Source organism: Onychomys torridus, chromosome 1 (genome assembly GCF_903995425.1).
Source record: "Onychomys torridus chromosome 1, mOncTor1.1, whole genome shotgun sequence".
Taxonomy (NCBI): domain Eukaryota; kingdom Metazoa; phylum Chordata; class Mammalia; order Rodentia; family Cricetidae; genus Onychomys; species Onychomys torridus.
In genome coordinates, this window is record NC_050443.1 from 82,950,576 (window position 1) to 82,967,114 (window position 16,539).

General features: G+C 38.8%; 1 protein-coding gene across 1 annotated transcript; it reads left to right on the top strand.

The window, feature by feature from the left end:
- The first annotated feature begins 15,092 nt into the window (after positions 1–15,092).
- Positions 15,093–16,091, top strand: LOC118576741 (olfactory receptor 51M1-like). The gene has a single exon (XM_036176960.1). It carries the CDS (start codon positions 15,120–15,122, stop codon positions 16,089–16,091), a length of 972 nt encoding a protein of 323 aa, XP_036032853.1. The 5' UTR covers positions 15,093–15,119.
- The last annotated feature ends 448 nt before the right edge of the window (positions 16,092–16,539 follow it).

Consider the following 16,539-nt stretch of genomic DNA (forward strand, 5'->3'; position numbering starts at 1 on the left):
AACCCACACAAAACATTTTAGTAGAAACCTACTAAGGCCTCTGCTATTTGATTGCTATTTATTACTGATTTGATATGGTACGATGCATTCACATTACTAAATGATATGTCAAGACCTCACTCTGATGTTAGCTATTTTCCTAAAGTAAGTTACACCATTTGTTGAACTTATGACACATGACATGTACATACATATTTGAAACTACAGTATAGGTTATACTTGTTTGGGCCAAAGCCCATAATTCTACATTTGACCTCCATGCATTGGTTCTCCTATACCTAGGGTGAAAGCATTTAGTGATTATGCTCATATGGAGCTGGTTAATGGTTATGGAAAACTATCTTCTGTGAAATGAGCCAGATACAGACCTCAATTCAGGATGATTGACTTAGGAAAAGCATGTCCATAAAAAGTCTGCTCAGTTTCAATTCTGATAAATATTTATCAAATAACAATACCAATAATAACAATTTTAAGACAGAAATATAATCCTAGTCCAGACAACCATTATCTTGAGAAGTTTGGTCACAGGCACTGCTGAATAGATGTATATATTTTCATTTATTAAAGTGATATAAAAAAAGTCCTGTCTGGAGAACAACATGGTTAGCACTAGATGGGAGGTCCTAGTATACAGAATTCCAGAGCATAACACAGCTTCTCATTTGTCTGAGATGGGGAGAATAGGAGAAGATAGAGTCAGTGGTTATACTGGAAAAGAAATTTCCCAAACATCTTTCAGATTTTATTCTGATCTCTCAGTAGGCTTGAGGGAAGGGTGTTTGTGATGTGTGCCCTCTTAAAGAACCAGTACCCATGATCAAAGGGATAAGTTTTAAATTTTCCATAAAAAAAAAAATCTCATGAGACAACTACAAGACATAAAATGCTAGGATCACACATAACCACGCCCACAACAAATCACTCATTTCTTAATCTCTGGGCTCTGTTACACCAGCCTTCGAAGTGACATATACTGGCTACATCTACTCTTTCTCATAAAAAGGTATAATTTTCTAGAACTTCTGGGATTTATTATTGACTTAGAGAAAAGAAAAAGAAACAATATATTTTGAGTAGTTTCCAAGCCACAATACAATTTGTATCTGATCTGCCAATGAACTATTTCTTGTTTTACATTGTGCTTCTGCAGCTTGGCTCTATCTGGATTTGGTGTAAAAGTTCTGTTTCTCCTTTTATATCTGAGAGTTTGTTCCTCAGACAGGACAGAATAATGCAAGTCCTACTACCAGACTACAGAACTTACCAGATAGATTATTTTTAATAAAAATATAGTTTTTTATTAAGCTAATGAAAGAAAGTTTAAGTAACTCACTCTCTGTATCTGTCTGTCTGTCTGTTACATCCTACCTTTGTTTCTTGTATTTTGTCTAATAATGTTTTCCAAAATGTGGACAACATAGATGGTATCATCATCTAGAAGCTTCAAAAATACCAGGGCGAGGATATAGCTCAGTTTTTGGAGTACTTGCATGGCATGTGTAAAGCCCTTGATTCAATTCATAAGCACATAAAACTGCACAATGTAGAGATGCATACTGTAGCCTCAGCACTTAGGAAGTAGAGGCAGGATGATCAATAGTCTGAAGTCATCCTTACCTACATAGAAAGTTTTGGACCAGCCCACAGTACATGAAATCATGTCTCAAAAAATAATTTGGGGGTTGGGGATTTAGCTCAGTGGTAGAGGAAGCACAAGGCCCTGGGTTCAATCCTCATCTCAAAAAAAAAAAAGTTTGATTTTTTTTCCTCTCTCAGAATGAATTCAGGAAGACTCTTTCCTATAGCAAAGTAGTCATTTCTCCATTCTCCCCATAGTTATTGTGATCTTGAGCTCTGTTTCATCCAGCTATTGGGGTTATTGTGATAACAGTATATTTTAATAAATTTTTGTTTCATTTGTTTGTTGTTTTTTAATTTCTTAATATTTATTTATTTTATGTATACGTTGCTCTATCTGCATGTATACCTGCATGACAGAAGAGGGCTTCAGATCCCATTATAGATGGCTGTGAGCCACTATGTGGTTGCTGGGAATTGAACTCAGAACCTCCAGAAAAGCTGCCAATGCTCTTAACCACTGAGCCATCACTCCAGCCCTGATAGCAGTATTTTAGTAAGTTCTATAAATTGGTATGTATGATGAACACCATCTTGAGTGTGATTTTATTATTTTATATAATTCTCCCTTTTTGGGAGTTGGGGATTTAGCTCAGTGGTAGAGCCCTTGCCTAGGAAGCGCAAGACCCTCAGTTCAGTCCTGGGGGAAAAAAAAATCTGTAATTCTCCCTTTTTGCTTTTTCATGGTTTCTAAATAAGTCATTTTAGGAATTTTCACATTTCATCACAGAAAACAGGGTGTGATTGGCAACAAGATGAAAACATGTCAGGCTATGAGCCATTTTCTGTCAAACTTCTGGGAGAATACTGAGATATGAAAGAACCAAAGAATGATATTCAGTGGCCACATAAAGTGAAGTCTGCACCTAGGGTGTGAGCAGAATTAGAGATAACCTATCAAAACCTAATAGCAATAAGCAAATTGCCAGTATTCCAAATTCCACTGGAGGTCACCTTGTGGAATCTCTATGCCCTTGTCTTCTTTGGTCTATATAGTGTAAGTAGGTAACAAATGGTCTCCTAACTCCTGCTTGCTCTCAGAGAAACAAGGAAATATCCTTGTTGTTCTGGAGTTGTGGAGAGGAAATGTTTAACTCCAGAAAACCGAGATAGTCTGGCTAACCCTCCTAATGCTAGAGAGCTCTCACAAAGCTGTCCATCTGTTATTATGGTTCAAAGAGCATTTATTTCCCAGTTTTTTCCATTTTTTCCAGCATAGCTAATTTATCTAAACATGAGTAATGTAACGAACAATATTCCTGTATACTTTCTGTCTACACAAGAGTAGAAGGTTTATTATTTATTTACAGCTGTACCCTAGAAACTTAGGAATATATAGAAGGTGCTTTAAAACATTTGGATAAATAAACATAACACACTGGGAGCCCTCTGAGAGCTTCTGTTCCTGTCTCCTGATATCTGTGTATGTCTTTGAGATTTCCCAGGTTTCAATAAAGACAGATCTTCATTCCCCAACTTTAACAAGCTAATTTCTTGTGATAAAACGTCAGGCACACTCCTAAACAGGAGAATTGGGGCCAGATATCTGTAGTGACAGTTGTTACAGTATGATAAGCTCCTGGGATCAGCATCAACAGGCAGCTTCTGGCAGAGGCCAGCTTAAAAAAAAAAAAAAAAAAACAGAAATTATATGATCGTGGAAAAAAATTAAGGACTCAATAATAAATAATCTGTTATTTTGAGATTATTCCACCAGTCAAGCCCTGAAAATAGAGTAAGATCTAAATAGCAGTGCAACTTCCTATTTAGAAACACAGTGACAATCATCTGTTGAGGCCAGTCCCGGCCTCCAACGCTCAAATGGAGCATAGACTTAATTGTAATAAAATATTCCACTCCTATTTTGCATAAAACCAGCATAATGTAGACAGGTAAATTCACTCTTCAGACTATGTTACTGCATTTGAGAAACACAAGTACAGTGTTACAGCTCTACCTCATCTTCAGGCTTTCTAAGGAAGTATACGTGGCATTACCAGCAGCCAGAGGACAGGAGCACAGCTCCACACCACTGATCTCAGTAGACTGAGATGTTCCTCTAGACTTTTCTGTACTATAAAGTTCAGTAAATCAGAGATGGTGATACTTTTAAAGATATTTTCCCTCAGGAAAAAGTGAGACACATCCAAGTTAGAGTATGTGTTTTCCAAAAGGAGAGATCAAATGAAAGTTAGATGTACTCAGAGTAGGTGCTGGCTTCTCCAAGAATAAGCAATTGTCTTAGCATTAGCTACATGCACCATTTTGATGACTCTCAAGGTACATCTCAAAAGGTTGCTCTGAAAAAGAAACCTTTTGACATGTGAGTTATGTAAGATCTCTCTAAAGATACTCTGGGAAAAAAAAACACTAAAGCTGCACAAAGGGTTTGATACCATGTCTTTTGCCTGTGAATGGGGTTTCTGGTGAGATTTCTAGGAAACTGTGAATTTATGTACAGAAAGGGAGGAGCTTTGAGCAGTTGTTAGTCATACTGGAATTCTTGCTTTGCTGCTGCCAAGGACTTTAACTAGATTCTAGAACAAGGGCCTTCATTCCTCCTCCTCATATCCTCTGTCTTTCTATCTTGCCTCAGAATGATTTACATTACCTCCAAATATAAGTAGCTGCTTTAATTTTTTTCCAAGAATTATCACTCCCTGATTAGTCATTCAATAGAGAACTGTAATTCCTAGAAACATATTCATTCAAGAAACACAGAACACAGCAAGTTGTATTTATGTTTTTATTCACCAATATGTATACAATAATAGAACAATAAAGAAGAGGGGGTCGTTGTGAATTTGGGAGGGAGATAGAGTAGAGACATAGGAGATGTAGGAAGGGAAAGAGGGAGGGGTGACATAATTCTGTTTTAATTAAATTTTTTTAATTAAAAAAGAATGATCAGTCCTATACCACATGTGGTCTCCTCAAGAGTTGTTTGAATTGTGTATTAATATGAACGTATTTCACTGGGGGAAACAAAGCTTGGAATGGTTAATATGCTCACTGGATAAGGACATAATAAAGCTGGGATTCAGACCAGGGATCTGAATTTATGACAAAAAGCTCTTTAAGCCTCCTGTTTCTCCCTGCAACATCCCTCTGGCAGAAGTTTGTCACTGGGAAATACTCCAGTGACAACTTGTGTTTTGGGAAAACTTTCTCTCTCCCTTCTTTTGTGACTAATTCGATATTGTACCATAGATTGATTCCCTTGGATTACTCATTGGAGAAGTTTTTTCTAATTTCTCACATATAGTTAGCTTCTTATTTCTATGGGAGCATCCATTCCATTCTGTTACATACAACACATTGTTATCTCTCTCAGAATCATGAGCTTCCAAGACTATTTCTTTGGTTGTTTGGTTGTTTGTTTTTGTTTCTAAGACAAAGTCTCACTGCATAAGCCAGGCTGGCTTGAAACTTCTCATAAAACTGAGAGTGGCCTGGAACTTGCAATCTTCCTCTATCAGCTTTCCAAGTGGTAGGCTTACCTGTGTGTGCCACCATCTTTGGCTCCAAAACAATTTCTTAATGATTTTGCCTCTCTTGATTTATAGTTATCATTACTAAGTTAGACAAAGCAAAATAGCACAAAGTGAGGAACAACAGTGGTGTTTATAGAGGAGTCAATGTCAGAGACCTATGATTGACAGTCTTGCTCCTTGTAGGACTTGAAAATTAGTGCTTCTGTAAACTCTGCCTCTAGGTTCATGCCTTGTTGACCCCATCCTGGTCCTTCTGCTGAGTTTGTGGAGAGGAAGGAACACTATCCTTTCTTAGGGCAATTCTTTCCCTGCAGGAAATTTCAACTTGATTTGTAGGGCCTGATAAATCAACGCCACCTTATTAATTATAATTCTATTTTTTGAAGAGGGTAATGATAAATGAAGGGGAATGATTTAGAAAAAGGTGACATGACAACTAATGTTAGCAAACATCCCAGAAGTAAATGGTTTTGGTTGACCTCAAAATAAATTGCAGCAAAGGACTTGGAGAGGTCAGAGTTTGAGTAGAGCAGAATTCAGCAATTTCACAGAGCCATCCTTTGAAAATAAAACCTGACTGGCAAAGACATTAAAGATGTGTTTACTCAGTCTCAGAACAATACATTCTGTCAAGTCTGGAAGATTGTCTAGTTGCCTGATAAAAATCTTGACAATTTCCAGGTTCTATGGACTCTATCTCAACCTACAACCTATAACTCTATCATCTTTTCTCGAAATTTTCACTGAAATTCTCAACTATTTCTGTTATAGCATTTTAAAACCAATGGCTCTTTTCATGTTTAAAAGTTTGTTAAACAGACAGAAATAGAAACCAGATCCAATCAAAATGCAGAGTTGTAGACCTCAGCCCCAAAGGATACATCTACAAAATAACTCCTGTACCCCAAACCTAGGGACCATTGTGGAAGAGGGACCACAGAGATTGTAAGAGCCAGAGAATTAGGGAATGCGCTGTGATATTGTATCTCCTGGGAATGACAGAAGCCACACCCATAAAGTCTCATGGCTGCCTAAACAAGAGCTGAGCAAGGACATCAACAATAGACATGCCAAGGTGGTTGGGGGAAAAACCCAAGAGAACTCAAGTCTACACAAAGAAGTACAGGCAACTAAGGAAAGCTGGGAGGGGAAGCAATAGTCTTCCCAAGGGAACAGTGCACCAATTGCTTATCCAATACCAAATTATCAACTCTGAAAATATGTACATGATTAACATTATACAAACTGAGCAGATTATATTTAGTAATACATAAGTATATACATATAATGTATATAACAACAATGAATGAAAAATGAAACCATGGATTTTAAAGAGAGCAAGGGGGACTACATGGGAGGGTTTAGGGGAAAGAAAGGGAAGGGGAAATTATGTAATTATAGTCTCAAAAAATAAAAGAAGTAATTTCTAGAAGTTTTGTTAATTTTGTTATATCTGCTCACTATAAGAAAAACCTGTCCTTTCTATCCCAGTGGTGCATAAGACCTCATGTTCAATGAACTGCACTGTGGTTGTGACAGGCTTTTAGCCACCAACTGGGTGGCAAACCAATCAGGCTTTAGAGTAGCTACCTTCTCCCTAACGTGACTTCCCTATGAGATGATGGACTGACCCAGGAACGAGTGTTTAGGAAATATCAGATCTGCTTTAGTTAGATGAGTGTTAGAGATCTCTGAGCTCCATAGTCCACTGTCTTAGTTAAGGTTTCTATTGCTGTGATGAAACATCATGACCAAAAAGCAAGTTGTGGAGAAAGGTTTATTTGGCTTATACTTCCATAAGCTGGACATGATCATTGAAGGAAGTAAGGACAGGAACTCAAACAGGGCAGGAACTTAGAAGCAACAGCTGATGCAGAGGCTGTGGAAGGGTGCTGCTTACTAGCTTTCTTCTCCTAGCTTACTCACCTTGCTTTCTTATAGAACCCAGGACCACCAGCACCAAGGATGGAACCACCCACAAAGGGCTGGGCCATCCCCTATCAATCACTAATTAAGAAAATGCATTACAGCTGGATCTTATGAAGACATTTTCTCAATTGAGTTTCCCTCTGTTCAGAATACTCGAGTTTGTGTGTCAAGTTGTTTGTGTTACCCACAAATAAACAGACATAAGGGAGAAAATTGGTTTCTTTTCAAAATGAATGGATGGTATAGGGTTTGAGGAAAGGGGAACTTTCTGAAAGGACTTCTGTTGAGCAATGTAGCAACTACTGCTCTATTAATATTCTAGACTGAGCCTGCTTTCACATATGCAGTGGACAGGGTGGTAGGGGTCCACTGAAGTAAACTCCAGCATCAACATTCCAGCCTTAAAGACTCATACTAATCCTCCCTCACACACTGGAATTCACCAGACCTGGGCCTTGGGTAGGGGGAGAGTGAGTTTGATGTTTCTCATTACAGAAAGCCCCAAAGAGAAGGGGGATGTTGAGGACTGCAAGTGAAGGTTTCTCTTAGGTCTGCTTGTGTCAAGTCAGAAGGAGAACTAAGGCTTGGTCAGTATCGCTAAGATGAAAGCCACTCGGAGAAATTTACACCTGAGAAACTATTTCTTTTAAATTCTGAATGAACTAGAGAATAATTTTGTCTCCATCAAAGTCAGGATTTTTGTTCAGAGCTTTTTGGATGTGGGGTGTGAGTGTATATGAGAGAGAAATAAATATTCTTGAAGAATGAATGTGTCAGTTGCTCTCAGGGTTGTGTGGCAAGTATAGATGGCATGGCAGCATAGCACCAGAAGAAAAACAGTTCTGGGAGCTGAAGAGAACTCTGGTGCTGGCTTGAATTTTAACTTATCCTTGGGCCAAACCTCCCTCCCAGTGGCAGAACTAGAGTACTACAGCATGTGCTTTGGCCTGCTTCAGTTTGGGAGGAGCCTCAAGTTCCAGCCAAGCTTGGCTCAACCAGAGGTGGGGGATATCAACTCTGGGAAGGGACCAGCTTAAGCTTAACTGATACCGGATCTGTGAGAAGCATAGTAGTTGAGCTCTCTGTCTGTCTCATTAATTTTCTCTCTTGTTCTCCCTCCCTTCTCCCCTCCAAATGTGATACATGTGATAAAAAACAAAACAAAACCGCTAGCACATTTACAAACAAAAAACGTTTATAATATTGGATTTTTGTGGTAACTGGGTCTTGTACATATCTTATAGTAATTGATTTAGATACTTTAGTAACAGAATCCAGTACATTCCAGGTTAGTCTTAAATGACTCACCGTACCAGTGGTATTCCATGACCCCATATGAATCTACCTTCAATTGTTTCACTTTGTATCTATCTCCCAGACCCCAACATTACCCAGAGAATAAGGGCAGTTGCTTTGTGATTTACACCACTCTCATTCTGTCCCCAGTTTTCGTAAACAACCTCTGCTTTCCTACTGAATGCAGAGTCACAGTTTTACAAATTCTAATAGAACACCTATGTTCCTTATTAAGTATGAGCTTTGTAAAAGGACATCAGATCAGCACGTACCTACAGAACCCAGCTCAGGGTTCCTCACAGAAAGTACTAAATTTATGCATTTGGATGAAAATGAATATGAATGATTAATTTTAGATAACAAGCAAAATAGGTCATTTTGAGTATGATCAAATAATCCAAAACATCAATTGGGAAAACAAAGAAGTAGAAATCTGTGTGGTTTGTTATTTGTTGTTGTTTGTCTGTTTCAGTGTGTCTGTCAAATGCTACCATTTGGAGGCTAGGCCTTCAATTATATAATTCATGTAAGAAAAGCATGAACTTGTTATATGGGTTTTATAAATAAACACAGTAAAATCAGCACTACAAGACTCTACACACACAGTTCTGGTCCACTTCTCCATTAAAGGATATGACACGTTTTTCATGCCAGTCTCTCACAGCCCCTCATTGTGTGTTTTGAAAGGAAACAAAAGCGAGCATACTGACTGTTCATATTACGAAGAAGTAAAATTGAATTTTTTGCCAAAAGGTGAGATATTCACATCAGAGGAGTAAAGAAAGCAAGAGCAATTAAGAAATCTGACTGCTGTTGGTCATGTGGGAACTATCCTTTGTATTCAAAGCTGAGTACAGAGCCTTAAGAAAGCCTGAAGTGTGGCCTTGGACAAGCATTTGAGGTCCATTGTACAGGAAGTGATCAAAGTAGTGTGATTTCTAGACTCAAAAACAGAGAAAAATGAATTATTTAACAATAGGAAAGGCAGATACAAACAATGAGTAAACATGAGTGTAGGAAGGTAAAATATCTGAGGCAGTTATGACTGGACTTCAAAATAGATGAGCAATTTAGAGGACAATGTGGCATCCTATATAAAACCCTCTTTGTATGTCACACCCAGCCCTTGTAGGACAGTATGGGTACTTTGCTGTGAACAAAGGGGGAGGAATAGTGACACAGCTAATGAAGTTGGTTCTTCATAAAGCATGGAGGAAGTGCAATGAGGTAGGGTGACTGTCGCTGTTGTACCCAGCCCTGCAAAGTACAAACAGTCCAGTTTCAGGAGACTCTGTAGATGGAGGGATGAGTGGAGGCAATCAAAGACTTCTGCCTACGTGAGTCCCACCCTGGGGACTCCATGTTTGTCCTCAAGTTCTCCCAGCTGAAATGAAGTGCTTTACAAGCACAGAGAAAGGAGGATAAATATTCCCTGACAGAACCAGCCCTGTGCCTCTCCCTGACCATTCTTGCCTACAGTACGAACTGCCATAACTTCATGTTTTTGAAATTAACAGCCATTGGTGAGTGTCCACCACTGTCTTCTGTTGGGGTGATGTAATAGGGAGTCATAAAAGGGAGGGTAAGTGGAGGAATGGATGAATGTCCTGAAAGAGCAGTGAGCATGGAAGGATGTGCTCTCAGCTCTGATTTGGGCTTCTCCCATACACGTTTGAGCAACCTTATGTAAATGTGTTGCCTATATTTCCCTCATTGTAGCTCAGGCATTATTCTCTTGAAAAATGAAATCTAGAATCTGAGCTCTCCATGGAATCTTCTCTACTTCTGATGTTCTCAGTGAAAGCCAGGGACAGGGTCAGAGAAAAGGGCCTTCTATCACTGGAGAAGAGAGACCATCTGCAATGTTATCTTATGATTAGGGAACAGTGGTGCCCTGTCTTCATGACTGTGGCTTCAGTGCTAGCCAGGGTCTTCCTGGATCATGCTTAGAAATTAGCCTCCCACTGGCACTAAATGATCATCTTTCTGGTCTGTTCATTACCCAGCTGTCACCTACACTCACTGTGCCTCCTTCTCTCCTAAACAAAAGTCATTCACTAACTAACACATATGTAAGGTACATTTTGTGTCTCAGACCAGCAAACACAGCAGGGAATCAAGCTCTTGATGTGCATCCATCAATGCTGAAAACCTTTATTGACAATCTAATTCTCCAAGTATATGAACTCCTTTTCCACAGTCCTCCTCTACCCTACTCAAAAGAGGCATGTTCTGCCATCATGGGGATGTTCTCTAGAGCTCAAGATGAGGAATATGGTCCAAATATTTATGCTCAATGCATAAGGAACAATGTTTCTACCAATAGTTTATTCTACAAATAGCAAATGCTAAATTTGAAGGAAAAAAAAACAGATATGGCAAAGGTAGCTAATTACTTGTGGTATGTCAGAAATCCCCATTTTGAGAACTTTCCTTCTGAGATCTCACAGATATTTGTTCCGTTGTGAGTGTTACAGCTGCACAGTCATTATACATAACAGTTTATTGATGGACAGACTCTTTTGCTTCTCTATGGAAATAGAGATATGGGTGTGAACATTTGTCTTACATTGCCAACATAAATTCCCTGTAACTTCCTTTCTAAAAGGAGCAAGTCCAGCCCCATCATTGTCTCTGAGGACTTCTTGCTTTCACCAGATCCCTCCCCTTGTCTGTTGTGCCATGTCACACTGAAGTCAGTGATAACAGCTGAACCCAGGACTCCAGACACAGTCAGGTGGAACAAGAGGTGAGCAGCATGTCCACTCATCTCTTCATTTAGTTCTTCATGCAAATACTGTATGGTAGAGTTCACCACATGGTAAGCACTGCTCTGGAATCCAAGGATATTAGACTACTTGGTTGAAAAAAAAAGAGGAGTTAAAGAATCATTAGTCTTAAATACATGTATATGAAGGACATATGTAAATATACACATGTAAGTGTTATATGTAGTATATAGATAACTCATGTAAAATAGAATTTATTTAAAACGTGCATTGTTCTTAGTCTTCTGGTCAAAGAACAGTTGTGAAGGGGCTGGGAAGATGGCTTCTCTTCCAGAGGTCCTAAGTTTAATTCCCAGCAACTACATGGTGGCTTACAACCATCTATAATGAAATACAGTGCCCCATTCTGGCATGCAGGCATACTGGCAGACAGAACACTATGTACATAGTAAGTAAATAAATCTTTTTTTAAAAGATCAGTATGCTGGGCGTTGATGGTGCACGCCTTTAATCCCAGCACTTGGGAGGCAGAAGCAGGCGGATCTTTGTGAGTTCGAGGTCAGCCTGGTCTCCAAAGTGAGTTCCAGGAAAGGTGCAAAGCTACACAGAGAAACCAAAAAAAAAAAAAAAAGATCAGTTGTGAAGTATATAAAAGTATAAATATAAAAATGAATATATAACCATAATTTTAACATATATGTATATATATGTATGTCTTTATTCTTCTATAACATTATATTTTATATAAACTGTACAATATATAAAGACTATAAATTACTGATAAGTAAGTTTATAAAACATACATTATTTGTACATGTTTGTACTTATACTAATGTACATATTTACCCTATCTAACTATAAAAAGCAAATACTTCAAGAGATACATATATACATTACATTTCGGTAGTGTTACATAAAAGGTATGCTGTGAGTGCTGAGAACTCATCTAACTCTACACAAAGAAGTAGAGAAGTCAGTAAGAAGGAATATTTGTACTAAGTCTTAAATAATCAGCAAGTATTTACTAGTTGGAAGAACAAGGGTTATTGCTTGCTAAGAAAGCAAGAAATATAAAAGGCAAAAACTCTGTGCATGGGGCATCAAGAAATAATAGTGTGAGTATGCTGAGTGGAGTAAATAAAGGATGGGTTTGGAAAGGTTTGAAAGCAGGAAGGGCCGGGCCAGGGGTAGAGTACTACAGACTCTTATATGACATTAGGACAACATACTTTGGACTGAGACATGGCTTAAGTCTTATCTGTGAGAAACACAAATGTGTGAAGTTGTATACTCTTTCTGAATTGCATGTGACCTCAAGAAACTGGACCTGTTGCCACAGCTGAATGAGAAGCTAGTGAAGGACTGACATAGTGCCCTAGAGGTAGCATTTTCCAAATGATGCTGTGAGGGGAGGGAGTGGACTCTGGGAATGGAGGACCAGACTTTGCAAATTATGTATCAGAGGGATCAATTAAGATGGTTTGGGGAGAAACTAAGAACTAAAATGATGACTTCAAAGATAAATGCAAAGTAATCAATGAAAGAATATTTAAAAGGTAAGAAAGACTTAACTCAGTTAAAATTTAAATGAAGTGAAAAATTGTAGTGCATACTTGGAAACAGTGAATGATGTCTAAAAGTCACAAGTAGAGGAAAATTAAATGTGGGATGATGGACTTGAACTCAGTGGTAAATGTATTCAATATAATTGGCACACATTAACAAGCAGCTCAAAAAGAGATAGTGATTCAGGCTGGCTACATAACAGAGATATCTGGATTAGGGACAAATATTTACAGGTATCTTTATAATAGTAACAAGTAATAAATGAGAAGTTAAGATGTCCAAGGTCAGGAAATTAAGCAACATGAACATTTTTAATAACAAAGAAAGAGTTCAATGGGAATTGTTGTAAGAATCAGGAAGGAACCAGCCAATATAATATCAAAACTTCTGAGAGAGAAACTTAAAAAGGTAAGGCATGGTCAGAAATATATACAACTGATGTAAATAAATCAGATATTTTAAAAACATACTAGACATAGGCCTCTATTAATGTATTTAAAGAGCATTTCTCTGACTAGGTAATTATAAAAAATAATAAGATTTAAAGGTGCTAGCATAACTGGATGTCAATGTGTAGAAGGCTTTAAATAGATCCATATCTGTCACCATGCACAAAACTTAAGTCCAAGTGGATCAAAGACCTCAACATAAATTCAGTTAGTCTGTACCCGATAGAAGAGAAAGTAGGAAGTACTCTTGAACGCATTGGCACTGGAGATCACTTTCTAAATATAACACCAGTATCACAGACACTGAGAGAAATAATCAATCAATGGGACCTATTGAAACTGAGAAGCTCTTGTAGAGCAAAGGACACAGTCAACAAGACAAAGCGACAGCCTACAGAATGGGAAAAGGTCTTCACCAACCCCACATCTGACAGAGGGCTGATATCCAGAATATATAAAGAACTCAAGAAATTAGACATCAAAATGCCCAACATTCCAATTAAGAAATGAGCTATAGAACTAAACAGAGAATTCTCCATAGAGGAAGTTCAAATGGCTGAAAGACATTTAAGGAATTGCTCAACATCCAAAATTATCTGGGAAATGCAAATCAAAACAACTCTGAGTTACCACCATACACCTGTCAGAGTGGCTAAGATCAAAAACACAGATGACAGCTTATGCTGGAGAGGATGTGGAGCAAGGGGAACTCTCCTCTACTGCTGGTGGGAATGCAATCTTGTACAGCCACTTTGGAAATCAATAAGGCGCTTCCTTAGAAAATTGGGAATCCATCGCCCCCAAGACCCAGCTGTAGCACTCTTGGGCATATACACAAGGAATGCTCAATCATACCACAAGGGCATTTGCTCAGCTATGTTCATATCAGCATTGTTTGTAATAGCCAATCACCTTCCCAGGCACATCACTGAAGACTTTAGTACATACTGACTTTGCTCCTTCTCACAAATCCTTTAGACATAATTCTCAGCATCTATACTCTCTATATCTCATCAAGAATTGTATAATGTATCTAAAATCAATGGTCAATACTAACACATAACCTAGAAAGTCTTTAAACCTTTCATTATCCCTCCTCCTCTCATGTGTTAACTGGATTTTTGACCTATATTTTCCACATCATCATAATTAATAATGGTGTGAATTTGAGTGGGTGGAGAGTCAAGAAGAGTCTGAGAGGAGGTGATGGAGGGGAAGCTGTAATCAGAATATATGCCAGCTTTGCAAATAGAAAAAAAACAATAATTTGACTTATACCTATAAGATAAGCAATACAAAATACTAAAAACCTTGGTGGAAAAGACAAATTTTACCTTGCTTTTGAGCTGTGAAACATCAAGTTACAGATATTGCTCATGCTGCTACATACAAATCTGGAAATCAAAAGAGAAACTGTAGAGTCACAATTTCAATTCTTGTTGGAATAAGGATGGAAAATGAAACCATGAGAGTAAACTTTATTGCCTAAGAAGAAATATTAAAGAATTCTTAAAAAATGCCTAAGGATGGAAACAGCCATATTTAAGGAATGGAAATGATGAAAAGCCGTTAGAAAAGACTAGAAAGTAAAGTCAGCATTCAGGAGGCAGAAGAAGTCAGATCTCTTGAATTCCAAGCCATCCTGGTCTATAGAGCGAATTACAGGACCCCCCCCCCCAGGGTTACACAGAGAAACACTATCTCAAAAAAGTCAGATGAAGAGAGGTGGGAGAGAGAGGGAAGGAGGGAAAGAGGGAGAGAGGTAATGTAAGTCCATGGGGGAAGCCTAGTGACAGTTATATTATCAAAAAATTTCTAGTAATGTGGTGTGAATGGCTAAAGCATAGAACTGATGAGTGGGGTTGAGGATGTAAAGTGAGAGAAAACTGCAAAGATCCTCACAGAGATGGGAATGTTTGTGAAGCTGAAGACCTGACTAATAATCAGAAATATCCATTTATTTTCAGCTCTATCCTTGAGGAATTCCAGCCCAGTATCTTGTTACTTCTCAATTCATGGTCCTGTCCAACATTACTCACTTTAGCCCCATGTTCTACCTCAGTAGCTTTCCCGGTTTGGAGGCCTTTAAACACTGGATTTTCATCCCCTTTTTCTTGATGTACCTGGTGGCAATCTCAGGCAATTGTCTCATTCTGATGATTATTAAGACCAGCCCTCGTCTGCACATACCCATGTACTATCTGCTCTCCTTGCTGGCACTCACTGACCTGGGGCTGTCAGTGTCTACCTTGCCCACCACTGTGAGTATTTTTTGGTTCAATTACCATAGCATTTATTTTGGAGCCTGCCAAATCCAGATGTTCTGCATCCACTCTTTTTCCTTCATGGAGTCTGCAGTGCTCCTTGTCATGTCCTTTGATCGTTTTGTGGCCATCTGCCATCCCCTGAGGTACTCGGTCATTATCACTGGTGAGAGAGTGATGAGAGCAGGCCTATGCGTCATCCTCAGGGGGCCTGTAGCCCTTATCCCGATTGTCCTCCTCCTGAAGGCTTTTCCCTACTGTGGACCTCTTGTCCTCTCCCACTCATTTTGCCTACACCAGGAAGTGATACACCTGGCATGTGTAGACACCACCTTCAACAACCTATATGGATTGTCACTGGTGGTGTTTACCGTGATGCTGGATCTGGTGCTCATTGCACTTTCCTATGGCTTCATTCTGTACACTGTGGCAGGACTGGCTTCCCAAGAAGAGCAGATCCGAGCCTTCCAAACATGTACTTCACATCTCTGTGCTGTGCTCGTGTTCTTTGTGCCCATGACAGGGCTGTCCCTGGTGCACCGCTTTGGGAAACATGCTCCACCTGCTGTGCACCTTCTCATGGCCAACATCTACCTCTTTGTACCACCCATGCTTAACCCAGTCATATATAGTATTAAGACCAAGGAGATCCGAAGGGCAATCATAAAGCTCCTGGGCTTTAGAAAGGACAATCCTGAGTCCTGGGGAGAAATGCATCACTGAATACCCTTACTCTAATAAGCCAAAACTCTTTCATATTAAGTACTGTTTCTGTTTGTTATAACACCTGATATCATGATAGCATCAACCTCCCGAGTATCAATAAAATCTAAGTGTGTTTCTTTTCTTTCAAGTTGTGGCTTAAGAACATGGATCTTCTTTTTCTTAAATTATGATGCCTCCTCCTGCATTTGAGAGTTTGAGTTGTATCAAAAGCTACACAGCAGAACACTAAACTGAAAATTAAACTAGCACAAAAGTAAGAGGAAACAATAAATACACCATCCAGAGTAGATCCTGGCAATGAACAACTCTGATTTGTTGTAAATGCCCTGAGGAAATACACCTTTTCCATGGCCTGTGGGACTGTTCCCATCTTCTCTACTTAGTCAAAATCCACTTCCTCTCTATTCTGGTTAAACCTTACTGTCAGACACCAGAGTCCTATCAA